The sequence below is a fragment of the Phyllobates terribilis genome, unplaced genomic scaffold, assembly GCF_046119375.1.
Source record: "Phyllobates terribilis strain yellow unplaced genomic scaffold, ASM4611937v1 Scaffold_2__4_contigs__length_985480577, whole genome shotgun sequence".
Taxonomy (NCBI): Eukaryota; Metazoa; Chordata; class Amphibia; order Anura; family Dendrobatidae; genus Phyllobates; species Phyllobates terribilis.
The window spans coordinates 482,326,531-482,348,130 of NW_027362762.1; the positions used below are offsets into that span (position 1 = coordinate 482,326,531).

Consider the following 21,600-nt stretch of genomic DNA (forward strand, 5'->3'; position numbering starts at 1 on the left):
GGCGCCCTGCTAATTGGGGCACTGCTGGGCTAGGCTAGGCCAGCGGGGTGCAGGCAGGGTTAGGATGGTAGGTGGGCACAGTGTGCTGAGGTGGGAAGCGCTGCCCTGCAGACCATGGGGGGTCACCATTGGGGTAAAGCATTTAGAAAAATTGGCGTCATTTGCCAATTAAAGTGTCGTTAAAAAAAAACACAATCTGATTAAGGTCATGTTCTGAGTAGTACGCCCGATTAATAGGGATGGTAATAGTGAGGAACAATCAGAGTAAAGTATAATAGAAACACGTCACCACTTCTGTATTTATCACCCACTTCAGGTTTTGACTTACAAATACTGAGGAAAAAAACTCATCAAATACTGACAGTGTGAACGTGGCCTTAAACAAAATTGCTTAAAAAAGTTTATTGTCTTCTGTTATCAGCCACTAGAGTGACACCTTGTCTGGAGCAATGGTGGATGATGACTACTTTATGCCGTCTGGTTCCACGTCTGTGTGAATGACATAGACACATATCCCCCTGCACTAGAGTCCCACAGCCCCCACGAGTGTCCGGGCTCATATGAGGAGTCCGCGTCACACAGCCCCAAACTATAGTGCCCTATTAAGAGGAGGCGTGTCCGACCCTGTCATGTGACCATATTTCCATAAATATCACCGCCCTCTACAGACGTGATCATTCATCGACTCCGAGTAGGGAGGGGGGAAAGAGGGCGAAAAGTTTTCTCCAAGTTGTGAAGTTTCTCCCCTGAAGGATGGACGCGCTGAAGTCTGCGGGAAGGGCGATCATCAGGAGCCCCAGCATCGCCAAGCAGTCGTGGGGTGGAAGCGGGCGGCACAAGAGTGAGTGCGGGGAGGGGGCGCTGTGTAATGTACTGGGGGCAGGCAGGACATGGGGACGGCTGCTGTCAGCGCTACTCCTGCTGCCCTCCATGCACTGAGCCTATAAGGCAGGCTACGGAGCAGAGCGGGATGTACTGTCTGTGATCAAGCCTTGTCTGGGTGTGTTACCTAACAAACTCAGCTCTGCTGCATCACACAATCACGTGGGTTTGTATCTGTTTAGTGCTCCTCTGTGTATTTGGGAAAACCATAATGGGGATCATTGGCTTCCATCTGTTTTGTACCACCCCCCCCATGTGTCTGAATGTTATGTCTAGAGGGGAATAAGCACCTTCTGCGAAGGGGTTAAACGGCTACAACTTGCCCATTCAAGATTAACCATGTGTCTCTGGTAGCCCCTATGAGTATAGCTATGGTGGGTGCAGAGGGAGTAGCGGTGCTCGAGGTATTTCACAGGCCACAAAAGGGGTATTCTGATGTTATACCCCTGTTGTGTGGATGACCCTCTTATGTATTTCCCATGGGGGGCCAATGAGGCTTAAAGTGGATCTGTCACCAGATTTCACAGTATTAACTAGGTCTTGGAGCTGGTGTACTTACTTTGAAAATCTAAGCCTTTCTGAAAGCTTCCTGCCTGGGGTTCAGAATAGAATTTTCCAGCTAAAGTTAAAAACCTTAATTGTAATAGAGGGGAGACTTAAAGATTCCAAAGAGATCAGTCTCATCAGGACTGAGATCTATGTAAAGGGTTTTCTCTTACTTTTAGAAAGTCCCCAGCTCTTAATAAATTACCTGTTTGGAACCCCATAGGTCTAGTGATTCACTTGCTAGACAAGAAGTGATGTCAGTAGCCTAAGGGCTTGTGCACACGTTCAAGTATTACAGCAGAAATATCCATCTTTTGGCAGGAAAAAAAATGTGTAAAATATGCATTTTTGTTGCAGATCCCCCCCCCCCCCCCCCCCTCATTAAAATCTGCAGGAAAAATGCTGAAAAAATAGATTGCTCATGTTTTCCTTGCAGAATATTCCAATGTGTGCATGAGACTTCAGGAATCTCACTTTTCTGTCTTCAGGCTTTGTGACTAAACTATTGCTTTTCTTTTTTTCTCTAAGTGCAATGTGGCTGTGTCTTATGCACTTTTTAAAAGTTCCCTTTCATTATATGAATTGCATTTGTGCCCTGAGAACACTAATAAACTCTCAGGTGCCCATACCACTTAGCTAGGATTTGGGCTCCTCTGGCAGCTGGATCAAAAGACTGGGCAAATTAAAAGCTAACATGCACAAGTAACCATCCTCCATCCTACTAGATCTGCTATTAGAGTTGGGACAACCCCCCCCCCCCCATCCGTTCCCCTGTCAGTCCCACCGATGTCCGACTTGTTGATCTGAATAATCCCCTCTCTGTATCTATGTGCCCCTAGTGTTTCCACTGACTATTTGCTATTAATTTGATGTAAGGTTTGTTAGGCCATGTTCACACCTGTGATTTACGAGTACAGACTGGCTGCAGGTTTCTTGACCTGAACTTATGAGCCACATCAGTAATAGCTATACGGCACTCAAGAAAAAAAAAATTACGGTTCCACTCCGTGAAAGTAAATATATCAAGATACTCAGCACTCCAAAGTTCATGAAATATTTTATTAGGCCAATCCAAAATATTCAGCAACTTTTTGGCTCTAAAATATGGGCCTTCATCAAACCTAGGATGTCAATGAAGATCAACTTGGACCATCTGAGATGGGAAGGATTTTCTGCTCTTGTGTAAATACCTGTGACATATTCAGAACTATTTACATGTAGTTTATTGTATTTATGGTAGCTTGTTACATTGTATCTTGTTGCTTGGTCTGTGGTAGAAGTGGCTGTACTATCTTTTTGAGAATAACAGGCAGGCTGTTTTTGTGTGCCAGCAGCACATTGCTCTTTCTTGTAAAGGCTGTAATTGTGATGGGTTTCTTATTGGGGGGGGGGGGGGGGGTTCCTGTTCATGTGGCTTGTAGGTAACTTAACCCTTTATGAAATGACTAGAGTGAACAGGACCGCTGGGGAGAAAATATGCAGACTCCAGAAAGTTTATTAGGGAAGATCTGCAAATATTGTAAAGTGTCAGAATTTGATATTGGCTGATTGCTGTGTCTGTAAAGCCAGGAATTCCAGGTATGTGTGTTAGGTTTAGACAAGGCATATCGGTTGCCGTCAGCCTGCATGATATATGGGGAAGGGGGGGGAAACATCTTGTATTTATGATGTGTAATTCCAGGCTCGCAGATCTAAAGTTACCTTGGCAATGCAATCTTGTGAAACTGGGTACTAAAGACCTGTAGGTGCTCCTTGTACTGTATTTTCCCCTTAAATCAATGATAAAATAATGTGTTTTTTTTTTTTTTTTTTTTCTCTTTTAAAGGGAGTGGTGTTTGAGGTGGGAGCAGGAATTCCTGAGTCAGACTGGCCAAACCTAGTTTTCCACTATGTGACTGTTATCTCCATACACGCTAGATTACTGTCAGATCCTACTACATAGTACAATTCTGATAGTGATATTCCTGATCACCAAGAAAACTAAGACATAAGCATCTATAAAACCCTACCAATTTAACATTTTGGGTGAAGTGTAGACCATCTTCAGGAAGGCATCGCCAAGTAAAGCCCCCCCCCCCCACACGCAAAACCTACCTATTTTAAAACCATCTGCCAACTCTAATGTGTATGGGGCCTTCCTGACTGTCAAGACACTAACAATCAGGTGGCTGTAAACTAGCCCCCCAAATCCACAGTATTATGGATGAGACTTTTTGAAATCTCATCGACAGACCACAAAGAATCCGCTGCAGGCATTTATCTGATTTTAACTGGAATTTTGTGCAAATGTCCCCCAAAAACGTATTTATTTTTCAGTCAAGCTGACTACTAAGATGAATATGATGAAGAAAAGTTTTTATTAATTAAATTGCTGACATTGCCATTGTTTGCGTAGAAATTCTCCCACCACCAAACTGTGTGTGTGTGTGTGTGTGGGGGGGGGGGTTGGACAGCATCTTTGTGTAAGGGAACCTTGTTCATGTCTAGTCTGAGACTGTAGCAATTGGCTTCCTGTGAAGGTAGGTAATAAATCCAATTTAACTTCTGTTCTCACGTTTGTGGTTAGTATGTTGCAGAGAACTTGTCTTTGGCTAGATTGTTGCCCCATGTTTCTAGTTTATCTTGTGACCTTCCTTCATCTTCTAAGCAAGTTCATTACTTTAAAACCTGTTCTGAGTGATATCTAGATATAGAATACTAGCAGCCTGAGTTTCGGGAAGCTAGAAAAGTGTGCTAACATAATAAAAACTAACTCCAGTTACCCATGCCTTTTTACATGATGAACAACAAAGTTGTCATAATTAATAAATTAGTAAACAGCAGCATGGAAAACAAAAATAAAATTTAGAAGATTACTGAGACTTTTGCTAATTCAAAAAGTGAATTGCCCAGGGCTGATCGTGTGGAAATCTCTGTATGCCTTGTCACCTTCAGCTGATCCTGGTAAAATCTCTGCCTCAAGAACATTTCTATTCAATTATGTTGCAACTAATCGGGTACCATTGCAGAGTCCTCGTTTTGTATTCAAATTTCTCAACAACATAATGCTGCCCACCTTAAGTCTAAAGCAGTGACTTGGCATGCCTGATGGGGTTAAGCTATTTAAAATTTCAGTATGAAAATGTTCCCTTTCAACATCTGCTGATTTTCTCAGACTCGCCTCAACATTAAAGGGAATCTGACCCCCCCTCCCTACCCCACAGGGTATAGAGAAGTAAATCTATACTTGCCTGTATGGCCCATAGTAGAGGTCTGACGGCAGAGAAAAGACGTTTTGTCTTTCTGGTTTTCAACAAGCTTGGCGTCCAGGGGACGCCAAGCAATGCCCGCCTATCATCTGATTATTATTCCCCTAAATCGCCACCTCTCAGCCTAGTTACCATTTTTCCCTCCCCTGCACGTCACAGGACACTGATGTGCGCTTTCCTTCCTCACCTCCCGGTGCATGCGCAAAGCGCGACTCTTATAGACCACGCTTTGTTTCCTCCTGGCCAGGTTTGTATGAGTGCAGTGCTCTATTGCGCAGGTGCCAGGGAAACACTAACTTCTACTCCAGCGCCTCCCGGTGCGTTATAAGAAGGTTTTCTGCGGCACTGTGCTCATACAAACCCGGCCGGGAGGAAACACAGCGCGGTCTATAAGAGTCGTGCTTTGCGCATGGCCAGAGGTGAGAAAGGAAAGCGCACGTCGCAGCACCCTGTGACGTGTCAGGGAGGGAAAATGGTAACTAGGCTGATGGGCAGTGATTTAGGGGAATAATAATCAGATAGGCGGGCATTGCTTGGCGTTCCACGGACGCCAAGCCTGTTAAACACTAAAAAGACAAACTTCTTTTCTCTGCAATCAGACCTCTAATATGGGCCATACAAGTAAGCGTAGATTTACTTTTCTATACCCTGTATGTCCATAGTAGAGGTCTGATATCTCCCAGGGGGGTGACAGATTCCCTTTAAGCTCTTTACATAGTAAAAGGTTATTTGACTATAGTCCTGGTTAAAACAAACTGACAACATGAGGCTATCATTGGGCAAATGGTTAAGTTACCTGGCTTCTCAAATACTCGGGTAGTCTGCTATGGTTACTTAGTTTGTGCCTTTTTTCCCTGTACATTCCATTGGTGAACAATGTGATATTAATGAGGATGCAGTATTGTTAATTATAATTGCATAATCCACAACAAGTTAAGAATTGTTCCCCATATCCTAGGGCTAATTAGCTGGGTGGAGGGGAGGGTATCTATTGCACCCAGGCTTAGATGGTTACTAATCCATGCTATTGAAAGCAAGTGGCGTCTGTCCCATAAAATGTTTACTATGATCTGCTATTGTACCCTGCTTCTTGTGTTTTTGTCTTGTATATACAGGGATTGTATTTGCTCAAGGTCCCTGGTGTTCATGAGAAATAAAGGCACTTCATGAACTTCTGTCTTATTTCTAGAGCTTCCAGAAAATTGGACAGATACCAGGGAAACTCTGTTAGAAGGAATGCTGTTTCATCTGAAGTATTTGGGCATGACCTTGGTAGAACAACCGAAAGGGGAAGAATTGTCTGCTGCTGCGGTGAAGAGGATTGTAGCAACAGTATGTGTGTAATACTTCCAAATTTCCATTGTTTGGCAAGGGAAGGAGAACTTTGTTTTTTACAGCCAGAAGTAATTCATCAATGCCGTGTGCATGCAGCTACAGGAAAATGTCAAACGCCTTCTGAATTTGGAAGTAAACTTTGTGTATGGTATTTAACACTTGCTGTGCATTTATCTATGGGCGTTTAGCATAAGTGTGTTCACAGGGATGGTACAATAGTCTAATGGCTATGGCAGGGCCATCTGATGTGCATGGGGTCGTTATATCTTCATCACACTTCTTCTCTAATGTTCTAAGCTACTGGCCATAGTTGTGCTACCAACAATGGTCTTTCCTCTTTCAACTTTTTGTAGAAATTCATACATGCTGTGATGGCAAAATGACCCCATGACTCGCTCTCACCCAGTCCAGCCCTGTCTCCTTCAGTGATTGTGAGTAGGCTGCAGCCCATCACTGACTTCTGTTTACGTGGACTCGACTCAACTGGCTTTTTTTTTTTTTTTTTTTTTTTTTTTTTTTATTGTGGCAAGCATTAAGTTGAAGGGGTAAACACTTTTGCCTACTGAAGTCTAGCATTAAGAGTCGCGCGCCCCCCCCCTCGCTTTCATAGTCATGTAGTACATGGTCTGCCTGGGATTGTAAGAAGTTTGCAGCACTTTCCGTCTTATGTCACATTCACACATCCTATGACTACGAGGCTGTAAAGTTTGTGTCAGGAGACCTACAAACAGGCCTTGCACAGTGGTCCGTACTCTGACCATAGCCCACAGATGTGTGAATATGGCATTAGTCATAGCAGAATGTGCTCAACTACCTTTAAAATTTTTATTATGATATGTAGAAAGGGACTGTTATAGTCAGACCGTCTGTGACGTGGTCCGTCAACTGTCAGTAAATCTGTCTGAGGGCTTCTTGACAGTCTTTACTTGTTAATATCAGATATCTAATAGTGTTGTCTACAACCAGCTAAATAAGACAGTAAAGGTTAAATGTACTTGTGGTGGTCCTCCAAAGAACTACTTTTGTTATTAGTTTGACTTTGTCACATGCAAGTGTGAGAGGAAGTTGGGTTTCTGAAGGAAATGGCATGTTGAAGTAGAAGCTGTCCAGGAAGAAGGACCTGTCAACATAATGGTATACTATAGTTCTGAGCACAGGTAGACTTTACTCGTGTTTAATTATGTACATGTTGCCTATCCTATTTTCTTAAGGCTAAAGCAGGTGGAAAGAAACTACAGAAGGTGCTTTTAAAAGTGACACCTCGCGGAATAATCCTTCATGACAGCTTGACCAACAAGTTAATTGAAAACGTGTCAATTTATAGGTGAGTTAATCGCTTGCCTCACTTCTCCAAATGTCTACTGTGTATGAAAAGCCAAAATCTAGGCCTTCTCGGTGCCAGTAATTACGGTATAAGGCCTCCTTATGTAACTGCATGTTTTAAGAACAACTGAATGTATATGAATACTGTAGTGTAATGTTGCAAACCGCATCCAAAGAAATGCTGGAGTTCTCATGCCAGTTTTCAGACAAATGAAATGTATGAGACAACGCCAGCTTCTTAAAACCTCATCTATGCAGGATCCGTTTTTGTAAGATCTTGAGAGTAGAATAGTGCTGCGTGTCTGTTCTTGATCTCTAATGCGTGAACCCTTGACACTCTGTATAATGCAGATATAAAGCATAAGTGTTTTGTAATGTACAGTTCTCTGGAATCTCTTTTGTTCCTTGATATTTTACTACTCAAATCAATAATACAAATGCCCCTCTTCTTGCAGGATATCGTATTGTACGGCTGATAAGTTACATGACAAAGTCTTTGCCTACATTGCTCAAAGCCAACAGAATGAAACCTTGGAATGCCATGCATTTCTGTGTACGAAGCGGAAAATGGTAACCTTGACTTTCTTGTCCCTTTTAAACTGATTTATTTTTTTGTGGCTCTTGAAACTGCATTTAACAATCTGACTGTTTATTTCCTGCCAAAAGAGTAATGTACTGCTGCAATGATTATATAAAGAGTAGTTCATGTTGTACAGGCTGAATGTTTAGAACAGTCATTATGAATGTAACACCTTGTTCATGTGCACCTCACTAAATTAGAATATCATCAAAAAGTTTATTTCAGTTCTTCAATACAAAAAGTGAAACTCATTATATAGTCATTATAAACAGTGATCTATTTCAAGTTAATTTCTGTTAATGTTGATGATTATGGCTTAGAGCCAATGAAAACGCAAAAGTCATTATCTCAGTAAATTAGAATAATTAACAAAACACCTGCAAAGGCTTCCTAAGCATTTAAAAAGGTCCCTTAGTTTGTTTCAGTAGGCTCCACAATCATGGGGAAGACTGCTGACTTGACAGATGTCCTGAAGGCAGTCATTGACACTCCACAAGGTCCCAGATTTCCAAATGAAAATTGGAACTCAAGATTATAGAGGAAGAGTAGAGAGACACACAATCCAAGCTGCTTGAGGTCTAGTGTGAAGTTTCCACAATCAGTGATGGTTTGGGGAGCCATGTCATCTGCTGGTGTAGGTCCACTGTGTTTTATCAAGACCAAAGTCAGCGCAGCCGTCTACCAGGAAATTTTAGAGCACGTCATGCTTCCCTCTGCCGACAAGCTCTTTGAAGATGGAAATTTCATTCTCCAGCAGGACTTGGCACCTGTCCACACTGCCAAAAGTACCAATATGTGGTTTAAAAACAACAGTATCACTGTGCTTGATTGGCCAGCAAACTCACCTGACCTTAACCCCATAGAGAATCTATGGGGTATTATCAAGAGGAAGATGAGACACCAGACCCAACAATGCAGATGAGCTGAAGGCTGCTATCAAAGCAACCTGGGCTTCCATAACACCTCAGCAGTGCCACAGGCTGATCGCCTCCATACCACGCCGCATTGATGCAGTAATTGATGCAAAAGGAGCCCGACCAAGTATTGAGTGCATTTACTGAACATACATTTCACTAGGCCAACATTTCCGATTTTAAAATAACTACTTTTCAAGCTGTTATAAAGTATTCTAATTTACTGAGATAATGACTTTTGCGTTTTCGTTGGCTGTAAGCCATAATCATCAACATTAACAGAAATAAACACATGAAATAGATCACTCTGTTTGTAATGACTCTATATAATATGAGTTTCACTTTTTGTATTGAAGAACTGAAATTAACTTTGATATTCTAACCTTGTGAGAAGCACCTGTATGTATTGTGGATGGTCCCCAAAGAAAAAATGAGCATGATGCTCTTTAGTCAGCAAATGTTCATGAATAAACTTATCTCGAAAAATAATTGATATTAACAGTAAATGGCGTAAAAAAAAAAAAAAAAACAAGGCACCACAGATGACTGCCTGTAGGTAGATGGCCAGTCACTTTGTAGTCTCATTAGTGACTGTACATCTACAGATCAGCCGTTCTCTTCCACTAGAACCTCGTGGAGCCCCACTTCGTTTGGTTTGTTTTTAGATGCGGTTTAACATACAGCACTAAATCTAGTAACTTATGTATAGCATGTGAACTCAATATTGAAAGAGTATACAGCATTGATTTAACAGTGGCTTCTTGTTTCACCCTATTAACAACTTGTAGTGTATGATGGAAGTTTGTGGCATGGGTTAGAGAACCACTAATGCCTCAGTTTCCATGCCACATGCCTCTATTCTCTCCAGTCCTCTGTTACCCCTTGATTATAACATGTTTGTGACAAACATGGTCCCCTAGTCACTAGCATAACCACTACTCTTGTTTTCATGCTATCCAACATGGCTAACTTGCTTCCTTAAATTTATGGCTCCTTCCTCTGGTAGCTGCAGGCAGTGCTGCGGTTTGAGCTCTGTTCACATGTGGCATGACGTCTGCTACACGCAGATCTCGTCAGCTACCTCCCATCCTTCAGTAAGCCATGCTTGGTTCGCATATGCTGTATTCAATTAGTGATGGGAAGGAGATGGCAAGAGAATGGATTCAAAGCTTGGCAGTTCCTTCTGTTCTGCCTCACAACATTTCATGGAGAAAAGAAGCAAATGTGTTGAGGCATGTGGTGTCTGCAACTGGGATCCCAGCAAAAAAACCTTAAAACGCATTTTAATAGGGTACTTTCCACAAACGAAAGTTAATTTTAATCAGTATATCTTGAAATAATAACTTCCACATTTGGATGTGATTAAATAAAATGTTCCTGTGCTGAGATAATCTTATAAATGTGCCTCTGCTGTGTACTGTGTAATGGCTGTGTCTGACTGTACAGACCATACAGGGTCTGATCATACCACAACTCCTGGGCAGGGGAGGAAGCAAAAGAGTATACAGATATTACTGCAGGGGATCACAGCTGATTGTTCTTGTGAAGTGAAACATTTCTCTGTTTGGCTGTTCTTTAAACCATGTTTTACTTCAATCAGCTGTGATCCCCTGCTGTCCTGTCTGTATACTCTTTTTTTTTTTTTTTTTTTTTTTTTTTAAATTACTGAGACTTTTATAAATGTGCACTGGCTGTGTCTGAGAGCACTCTCCTCAAGTGATGTCTATCGCACACCCGCACATTTTTTCTGGGAATTCCATACCTAAAGCATTGAGTTCTGATGAAGGTCTGTATCAGGACCGAAAATGTTTAACGCTATATGGAAGCAAATAAAAGTAACTTATTTTCAAAGAGTGCCAAGTTTTTCTGCTCTGTATGAAAGTTCTTTAGTTTTGTCTATGTAGCAATTCTTGCATGTATTGGACAATACATGTGGGGGGATGGGGACTTTATGTTCAGACCTCCTTTATCTCAAACTCATGATGTATATGATCCTCTTTTATAGGCACAAGCAGTTACATTAACAGTGGCACAAGCTTTTAAAGTGGCATTTGAGTTCTGGCAAGTTTCCAGAGATGGTAAGTATGTGCGATGTTAAATATTAGGAGAAATTATACTTGACCCTCTTACAGCAGTCTCAATATTTTATTCTGGTAAGCTATCAGAAAGTTCTTCTCTGCGTTCTTTTGGAAACATTACAATTTAATTTTCCAAATCTCTCGCTGGTCATGACCTAATTTGCTGTTGTATGTACTTTTATTTAAAGTCTGCCATGGTGTTAACTTTTTTTTTTTAGGTTCACATATTGAGTATTTTCAGGGTGTGCCAGCAAAATGAATATCTTTTTTGGGGGGGGATTGTTTAAATATGCAATCATTTGGCTTGTGGTCCTTGACTTCTCAGACAAAAAAAAAAAAAACCTGCATGTACCCTAAATCTGAAAGCCGTATGTTAATCCCCACCACCTTACCCTGTCAGCCATCATTGTAAGTGTACAGAAACTACTAACGACAAATCTATCGAGACTAAAGTCCTAGACTGGGAAGTGCAGATGCCACAGCAGCTCTACCTCTGCTTGTTTGTAAGGGGTCTGCCTGGTGTTTGGGACTGTCTGTCCTATGATGCAACAAAGACTAGTGCAGAGATGGGTGCGCTGTCAATAGCATTTCAAGGGCCACATTAAATACTGTGACAATACCATGTTTTATGCTTGGAGCCAAAAAAGGCAAAGAGCAGTAGCTGCTCGGGTAGCCTCGGCTGACCCATGAAAGCACATATTCACTTATACAAATATAGACTTGGCTTCCAGACCTGCGGTGGGTGATTAGATTGACAGGGCAGTTTACTGTTGAATGAAGCTGTATTGGCTAAGTGTCACTTTTGTCTGTATACATGAAAATATATATTTTTGTTTTCACAACACTTTTTGGAATGGGAAGAATTTTTTTTTTTTTTATCCCCCTTACTTTATATGTAGGTAAAGAGAAAAGGGAGAAATCTGGCTCTGATGGTGAAGGGACAAGTAGTTCTCAGTCAGAAGGGTCATCGAGTTCTGCTAGCCTTAAAGGAGGTAAATGTATAATGGTCTTTTAATTAAACTCGCCATAATACTGTAAGTGTATGTAATGTGGATCATTGACTTGCTGTATTGCCAAATTGTTTTTGGCTTGCAGACCAATTGCCAAAAAAATTAGGATTTGGGTAAATTGTGAATATTTTAAATGACAAGTTTGTGGTAATCAAATGAAGCCTTGGCACTGAATTGATTTGTGCTCAAGTGGTGGTCCCAAAATTTCAAATTATGCCCAGTTTGTGAGATGGGAGGGTGTAACTTGTTTGGTTTCTACCCTCCGACTACCTCCCACACCCCTGGATTCTGGATTTGCAACCCCATCCTAAATGCTCTACCTTGACTCCATTCGTTGTCTGAGACGGCTCTTGGTGGTTTTTGGGCCTGCCGGAAACAATGACTGGAATTGCGGCAGGCAATTATTCATTTTCTACAATACAAGACCTGGTCTTGGGAAGGGTCAAACACCTATTCAGTGGCCTCTGCTGGTCAGGTGCCATGCATCATTGGCATTGCTACCATGAAGCAGGCATGTATGCCATAAAGCTACAGAGGCCAATGATTCACTAAACTGGAAATTCCCAAACGGACCTACCAACTCCCTCCTACCACCTGTGCAGCTTAAAGGATTTTTTGCCTCCTAACTATGTAGACATGCTATTAATTGCAACATTAAATTCTACTGTGGTCTTGGAGTTGCACCATATGATAAAACTCAATAGACCCTTACATGAATTGGATATGCAGAGCTAGGGATTTGTTGGGTACAAAGCTGGACATTAATTTTGTTCATGTCTCCCTTGAGTATGTTATACACGGTTTAATCTCTACAAACTGGTAAGTGTTGAGGCGCTTTAGTATTTAAAGAGCTTGTAATCTATTAGTGTTATCACTTATGTTACTGCAGAGAATAAAATAAAAAATTATAGTATCCTTAAGCTCCAAGAGCAAAATTGTTTAAAGGGGAATTAAAAATCGGATATATATATATATATATATATATATATATATATATATATATATATATATATATATATATATATATATATATATATATATATATATATATATATATATTTTTTATATATGGTTCTAATCCATTTCTATGAATTTAATTTAGCTACAGGTAATCTGTTAGATCTAGGAGAAGCCACCAAAACATTAGATGTGTTAAATGCCAGTGACAATCATTTTGAGGATATATTTGGACAAGGTGCCTGTAATGAGAACAACAATGTAGTGTGGGTGAGTAGGATTTGTTTCTCTTTAAGACCTTTTTTTTTTTTGGCTTCCTACATGCTGCGAAATGCAAATGTCAATGCATGAGCTTAGCATAAATTCACAAGAAAATCTGCAAGAATGCACAAAATGAGCTGTTCATTGAAGCAAGTTTAGAATATACCTCTGAGCATGAAATCCTCTTACCTCCTGTCTTGATGGCTTGAATGTAAATCTTCAGGCAATTAATGTGTGGAGAAAATGCCAAGCTGAAATCCTGTCACATGAAGAACTTAGATTTCAGGAGATGACACAAACAGTGTTTTGTAATTTTAACCTGGTTCTCATTGTTGGCATATAGCTGGACCTTGCCAGCACCCCCTTCTTTCCCTCAAACACAACGCTCCCTTTATCTGTGAGCTGATGTTCTGCCTATGGAAAATTAGACTTTATTTGCCATCCATATTGTCATAGGACTCACCAGTTGTCTAAACTTGGTGTTAGAAGGCTTTATCCTAGTAATGACATTGGCAACTAATTGAATCCCTAAAGTTGTGTGGGTTTTTTTTTTTTTTTTTTTTTTTGTGAAAACTTGCATTGGGGGAATAAGTGTGTTGATCCATAAACCCTAACCTCCAATATTACAGTTCTCAATGTGGAAATACTCAATCTTTATGCATTTTTATTTTTTCCCCTTCTCCCCACCCTCTTTTTGTGTAGGAACTTGATGATGGACTTGATGAGGCATTTTCAAGGTAATGTTTTAGTGTCTGCTAAAAATTCTAATGGGATTCGCACTTCAATGTGCAGAAAGTACAGTTTCACGTGGGGGCACACTTCTAACCTTGGGCCAGAAGTTTGAATAAATGTGTACTAATAGTGTGGTTTTCCACCTCCCCGGACATTGCATTTTTATAGAGTAAGTTAGCAAAAAAAAAGACTCGGGTGTGCACATGATTTAAGAAACATATTTAGTTTGAAGAGGTTTTTGAGTGAAAACTGAGCAGCAATTCCAAACTGAGTTTTTGAATGTTTAGAGTTTCCGCTGTTAATTGTGCGGAGACTGCCACCGGTTTCCTAAAGCGACTTGCTTGGCAGGACACACGGTTCGGGTAAAACTTCCTGCGGGTTTATTATGCGGCACAAACTCCAGCAGCGTCCCATTAAAAAAAATAAAAATAAACAGGCCCCCTCGGCGGGGTCAACGGGAAAACAAAAGAGAAATTAGAACAGTCTATTAGCAAGCAAGGCTCGGCCTGCTCCAGGTAGCACAGCGAAGTCTTTAGCAACACCAGTCCTCCGGTGTTGCTTTCTGGCTTCAGCTCAACACAGCCTGGAGACTTCCCTCTCCAGGCCACACACCACAGAGCAAACTATTGACTGAGTATTTAGTCTGGCTCAGCCACACCCTGAGGGTAGGTTGGGGAATGGCCTCCCACCCTCTTTGCCATTCCCACAAAACCACACCCTTTAAGAGTTAACCCCAGCATATAACATGCTGGCTGAACTTTAATGGGTTTCAGTTCAGAAACCCACAGGACAACCTAAGTGACACATACCTCCCCTTGTATATCATACCAGTGACATGTATACCAGCAATATTTAAATTTATATCCATTCCCTATCTGAAATTGGCTACAATTCTTTAAGTTGACAAGCCCTTGATGGTTTGGACACAGCAAATGTTTTACCCTGACATTTCTTGTTGGTATTCATTAGGTTTTTTTCTTGTCTTTTGACTTGTAGACTTGCAGAGTCCAGGACCAATCCTCAGGTTCTTGACATCGGAGTGACAGAGAATGATATCCAACCTGAAGAATGCTTCTCCCCTACTACTTGGGACAGAATGGAGCTGCACCATGCGGATGGAGATGACCTGTTTATGTTCTGACATTGATAAAATAGGCTTCCAGTTTTCAGTGCAATAGTCCCAAGAGCAAATAAAATCACTGAAAAATAGTTTTTGACATGGGACCATAAAACCAAAGCTTTAACTTGAGTCTTATTTTCTATGACATAATGGAGGAAAGAACTGTTGAGAAATATATATTTTTACATCAAATGGCATGCAGTGGCCTAACCAAGAGTTCAACAACCTTTTGCTAACCCCAGAAAGAACTTGTATTTGAAGTTTGTGCTTTGGGAAATATATTGTTACAACTTTTACATCAGTATTTAAGCTGTTTAGCATCCATGCCCTACAGATGTTGAGGAGATGCAATCTTTTTTTTTGTTATTCTCCTTATGAAAGCCTTCGATTTCTTTGCCTGGATACTAATTGAGAAGTAATGAATGTCCAGTCAAATGGAAGCAATAATATGGCTTTGGCTGTTGGTTCAGGTCGTTCACCAGCTACATTTTAGGGTGATTCTTAATCTTCACATTTATGTCTATACAGTATTGACACCACTTATATAATTTTTTTTATACACATAAATTATCGCACTTCAGTGAACTGCACTTATTGTTTTTTGCTTTTATGGAAGATAAGAAAAGTGGTTTCCTTTATTTGCATGCTTTTGTCTTTTTAATTTATATTTAATACCATGCTGGTGATGACCATGTAAAGTTTTTTGAAAGGGGAGGGGGAAAGTTAAATAAGAATTTACACTTCATAACTGTCTTACAAGTGCCCAGTTTTGTTCCATATGTTTGTATGTCTCCAGTTTCTGTCCATTGTAGGCACCTTCTGCCATCATGCAGGATTCTCATGTCAAAGTGGTGTCTGGATTAACACTAACATTACGTAGATCGCTCCGTTACTATTGCTATCCAATTACACTTTCCAAACTCTGAAAGCTCAACTATTTCCCTTCACCTGCTCCTTTTTTGTAACTGACAGAATAGAGCAAAAACACTTTAACCTCTGGCTCTTTATTAGCTATATGTTGGGTTTCATTACGATCTGGATAAACAAGTAATATTGAAGTGTGTGTTTATGTTGAAATCCTTGATATAGAAGTTTTTTTTCTAACTATGCATTGTAATACAGCTTTTTATTACTTGAATGTACAACTGTAACATAAGACAATCATTCTACAATATATTCTGCTTAAAACCTAAATTTATAAATGGATGTTTGGCTTTGTGCAAATTCTTCAACTTGAATCTACCTTGTCTATTGTGAGCAGGGACAAAGGGCATCTCTTCTAAATGGCTTTATTCTGACAAAATAGGGTAATTTATTATTGAGGCTATTGTGATGAAAAGCACCAGGATGTCCTAAAAGATTGAATTGCACAGATTATATTCTGGGAGCACTAAGGGAAGCAGTGACAATAATATGGTAAATGTAATATTCAATAAAACATTTCAAAGGGGAAATTCAAAAAACCTGAGATTTTAAGAAACCTAAATTCAATCAAGGGACGAACTTAATTGTGTGGACTGGGACCATGTCATGGTAACTGGTTATACCGAACATAGATTGGGAATGTTTAAAGATACTACTAGAATCCTGTAGAAAACTTATGCCCAGGAATAAAAAAATTTATGGATACAAAGTATTCAAAATCTTGAATGCTGAGAAATCAGAGAGAGCATTTCAGCAACATAGAGATTCAATGGGAAATGTAAAAAAAAAAAAAATCGAGCTAGCTACTGAAATACAAATTGCCAGCAACATTAAAATAAATCTCCCAAAATTTTATAAAATACTACAGTCAAAAGAAATCTGATGGCATTGGATCCTTGAAAGATGATTATAGAGGACAAAGCAAAGGCTGAGTATTAAACAAGCCCTTTTCATCAGTGCCCACTAATGAGCTGACTGTACCAGTGATCATTCAGCAAGGCAGCAATCAAAGTTCACAACCTGATCTAATATAACACAATGTAGGGTTGCATCTGAGCAAAATAAATATTGACAAAGCGCCTGACCCAGATGGCATTCATCCACAGATAATTAAGGAGTTTAGCTCAGTAATTGACAGACCGATGTATCTCATTTTTGTAGAGTCTTGAAACGGGGTCAGTGCCACAGAATTGGAGGATGGATGACTTGGTACTGATATTTAGAAGATGAATCCAGGCAAGTCTGAATCAGTGGTGTGCAAAGTTTTTGAGGGCATTATAAGAGATGACCTGCAAAAATGTATTGCAGAAAATAACCAACAACCAGCATGGATTCATGAAAGCAATAAGTCGTCTAACCAACAATTTGGGTTTCTATGAGGAGGTCAGTGCAAATCTGGATGTTGGTAATGCAGCTGATGTGATTTATCTGGACTTTGCAAAGGCATTTGATACTGTACCACACACCAGCCTTATACAGAAGCTCCAGAAGTAAGGACTATATATAGGTGTAAGGAATTGCCTTAAAAACAGGAACCAAAGAGTTGTCGTCAATGGGGTACCGCAGGGATCTGTGCTAGGACCGATTTCTTTTTAATATCTTTATTAATGACCTTGTGGATGGGATTGAGAGTAAGGTGTCAGTCTTTACAGGTGACAAAAGTATGTAGGATAATAAAAACTGAGTTTGACTGTAAAATATTACAAAACGATCTGGATAAGATGTCTGTATAGACAAATTCTTGGCAGATGAGAATTCATGTTGATAAATGTAGAGAACTACACCCAGAACGGAGTAATCATTGCTGCATATACATCATTAAATGGAAGTATACTCGGGACTACAGATCAGCTTGGGTATTCTGGTTACAAGTAAGCTGAGCAGCAGTACTCGATGTCAAGCAAGAAATTTTTTTAGGGTGTCTAAAAAGAGAAAATCCAGCGATCCCAATGTATTGTTACCCCTCTATAAATCACTTGTAAGGCTACATCTCAAATATGGGATTCAGTTTTTGGTCTCGTGTATTTAAAAAGATATTCTGAAGTTAGTCAGTTCAAAGTCAGGTAACTAGATTATTACAAGGAATGGAAGGCCTCTCATTAGAAGAGATTTGAAAAGTTGGGCTTATTTTGCTTAGAAAAAAGACATCTCAGAGGAGATCGCATTTATATGTATAAATACATGTGTGGCCAATACAAAGGACTGGCACATGACTTATTCCTTCCAAAGACCTTACTAAAGATTAGGGGAAACTCATGGATGTGATTCCAGAAGCTAAACAGGAAAGGGTTCTTTATAGTTAGAGCAGTCAGACAGTAGAATGCCCTACCACAATAGGTAGTGATGGAGGTTACTATAACTGCATTTAAAAAAGGGTTAAATGCTTTTCTCACAACAAATAGCATTGTGGGTTATAGATAAGCTAGCAATAAAAATGTATAACTGGTGGAGTAAGGTCGAACTTGATAGACCCAAGTCTTTTTTTCAACCTATATCACTACTATGTCTTTTGGAGTGTGGGAGGAAACACGGGGAGAACATACAAACGCCTTGCAGATGTTGTCCTTGGTGGGATTTGAATCCAGGACCCCAATGCTGCAAGGCTACAGTGCTAATGTATGTGTGTTAATTTTGGCCAACAGATACTTCTCCATTCTGGAGCTCTCGTCTTTGCCTACCCCAGTGTTTGCCAAACTCCAGTCCTCATGGCCTCCACTGTTTTCAGGATTTCTGCAGTCTTGCACAGGTGCTGTAAGTATCATCAAGGCATTAGGAATCACCTGTGCAATACTATGGAAATCTTGAAACCATGACCTGTTGGGGGCTGTGAGGACTGGAGTTTGGGACACACTGGTCTACACAATGTGACTGCTCCTGCCTCAGACTCCACTAAGAATTGTTCCCTCCACAGGCATCTGATAGTACTGACATCAACAGTTCTGGTGCTAAAACAGTCTGCCTTCAGCTTTTCAGAAATGTTCTAGAATAAAGAGAAGACAAATATGTACGTGATCTCAGTTTCTATAGATAAGAATTTTGCAGTACACTCATTTAAAAATGCAAAACATTTTTTTCACCTTGTATACAATAAAAATAAAAAAAAGTTGCTCACTTACCCGCACCTTAAGTCTAAATACATGTCTGGTTATTGACTACATGGTGAAATAAAAATTTTTTTTGCTTTTCGAAATGAGTGTGCTGCGAAATTTCTAGGTATACCTTGGGTTCGCACCTCCTTCTGCTAGCACCTTGCTACCTATATTGTGTGCACTCCAATTCTCCTTACCTGATCTCAGATTCTGGACATAGCTGAGCTGTTCTGTGATATGTAGCCATTCTTTTCCTGTCGGGCAGTATTCGCAACGTCTTTGTGCACTAGCTATTAGAGATACAGATCACAGAGTTTCAATCTCTCTTGACACAACTTGTTCTGCTCAGTGACTAGGATGGGTAATGTAATGGTAGGTGTTTTAATTAATCTACTAAGATGAGCATGTATTAATGGAGGGTACCTGTCAATCCACTTATAATAAAAGGATTTCTCTAGGAGAATGGTTTCTCTGCGATTGCTGCCCCATTTGTATTTGGGGCACAGGACTATCTTGTATATAGATGATGGGTTGTAATTGAGGGATGGTATTTTTTGGCATTTAAATCTCTCCGTATGCTCAATTAGGGGAGAGCCCCTAAGGCATCCTTCACACTTCCATGAAAAACCGGTACTGGTGTCATCAGTTTTTGCCATCAGTGTGTCGTTAGTGTGTTATCCGTGTGTCAGTGGTTTTCCGGTATGATTAAGAAATAATTAAACTACAATCTTCTCATATACTTTGCAATGTTGAACAAGTTTATGGGTCTGTGATAAAAACACGTACAGCACACGGAAGGCACCTGTATGCTCTACGTGGTTTTCACGGACCCATAAACTTGTATTAGCCCTTGTCATCTGTGCAGCTGAGAAAAAAATGGTGTGTGTTTTACACGGACATGTACATGGCAGCATTGCTTATAATAGATACGTCTGGGTATCCGTGAAAATAAACTAATACCACACAGACATGTGAAGGAGTCCTAAAGAAGATGTTTTGCTGAGGCAGATCTGGACTGTGACATTGAGATACATGCCAAATATTTTGTAATCTGAATTTCTGTATATACCTTTTAAAGCCGTGAAAATTGATACTTTCCCCGGCCAGTGGTAAGTGAAATTTTGAATTCAAGTTAACATTGCAATTATTGCATCTCTTGTTATTACTCTACTGCATTTAATGCACACTTACAACACTTATTTTGATGATAAATTCCTGAATATGCTATAGTTTCCCTTATTTTGGCATGAAAAGTTAGCTAACGATATAGATATCTATAAAAAAAGTATCATAGGTCCATTGGTTCAATAAAATTCATACGGATTTCTGGGAAGAATGGTACAATGTTTAGAATTTAATTAGAAGCGCAAAACCACAATGTTGCTGTTTTTATAGAGGGCAAATATTATATCGGACTATAAATCTATGCACTTTTTTTTTATAACTAATTCATGGCATATATAAAAAACTATTTAAGGGGCTGTTTCGATAAAAGAATGAATGGTTTCTGCAGCAAATGTAGGATGCTGCAAATGCAGCAAATGTAGGATGCTGCAAATGATCAAAAAGTAGAAGGGCTCAAATTTGTCACTAGTATCCCAATACAGCACCTATAGAATTACATGGGTGAAGTCTAAACTTAAGTACACTGGGTGCAGAATTATTAGACAAGTGAGAATTTTGACCACACCATCACTTTTATGTAGATTTTCCAACTCCAAGCTGTATAAACTTGAGTGCATATTGGATGAAGCAGATCAAGTCATGTGTATTTGTATACTGAGGGAGGGTGAGGCCTAAGGATATCCACACCGTTTATCAAGGTGTGCAGAATTATTATACAGCTTGCTTTTTTTTCAGAAAAATGGGCTAAGAAAGAGATTTAGCAGGCTCTAAAAAGTAAAAAAAAAAAAAAATTTTACAGAGTGATGTGCGCTCTTGAAATCACTAAGATATGGGGACATGATCCAGAACCATCAAAAGTTTTGTTACAAATAGTCAACAATGTCCCAAAAAAAAAAGAGTCTTGAGAAAAAGACGCACATTAACTGCCAAAGATTTGAGAAGAATCAAAGGTATGAGGAACCCATTATTCTCCAGTGCTGTCATGTTCCAGAACTGCGACCCCCTCCCCCCCCTGGAGTGCCCAGAAGTACAAGGTGTTCAGTGCTCAGAGACATGAACGAGGTAAGGAGGGCTGAAACCTGACCACCACTGAACTAGACGCACGAGTTAAAAAGTCAAGACTGGGCCATATCTCAAAATGAAGAATGGAATATTCTAGCATCTGAATCTTCATTTGCGTGTAATTCAGGTCGTTATGGACTTGTGATTTTTTAATATTTTTCTACAATAAGGAGTGATTGTCAACAGATTAAGAAACTGACAAGTCTCCATGGATGGAAGGCTTCTGATCCTTATTGAAAAGAAAGGTGACTATATTGGTCACTGATAGTTTGTTTTTATGAAATGTCAGAAATATATGTTTGTACATTTTGAGTTGATTGGTTATTATTTTCACTTTAACAGATAAAAATAAACAATTGATGGGAAAAATGACATTTTTCATTTAGTTGCCCAATAATTCAGCACACAGATATT

General features: G+C 39.8%; 1 protein-coding gene across 1 annotated transcript; it reads left to right on the forward strand.

Annotated features, from left to right (window-relative positions):
• The first annotated feature begins 647 nt into the window (after positions 1-647).
• LDLRAP1 (low density lipoprotein receptor adaptor protein 1) lies at positions 648-16,192 on the forward strand. Its single transcript, XM_073665860.1, has 9 exons — positions 648-841; positions 5,866-6,008; positions 7,223-7,335; positions 7,790-7,904; positions 10,834-10,906; positions 11,806-11,898; positions 13,019-13,143; positions 13,837-13,871; positions 14,863-16,192. Exons 1-9 carry the CDS (start codon positions 754-756, stop codon positions 15,005-15,007), a joined length of 930 nt encoding a protein of 309 aa, XP_073521961.1. The 5' UTR covers positions 648-753; the 3' UTR covers positions 15,008-16,192.
• The last annotated feature ends 5,408 nt before the right edge of the window (positions 16,193-21,600 follow it).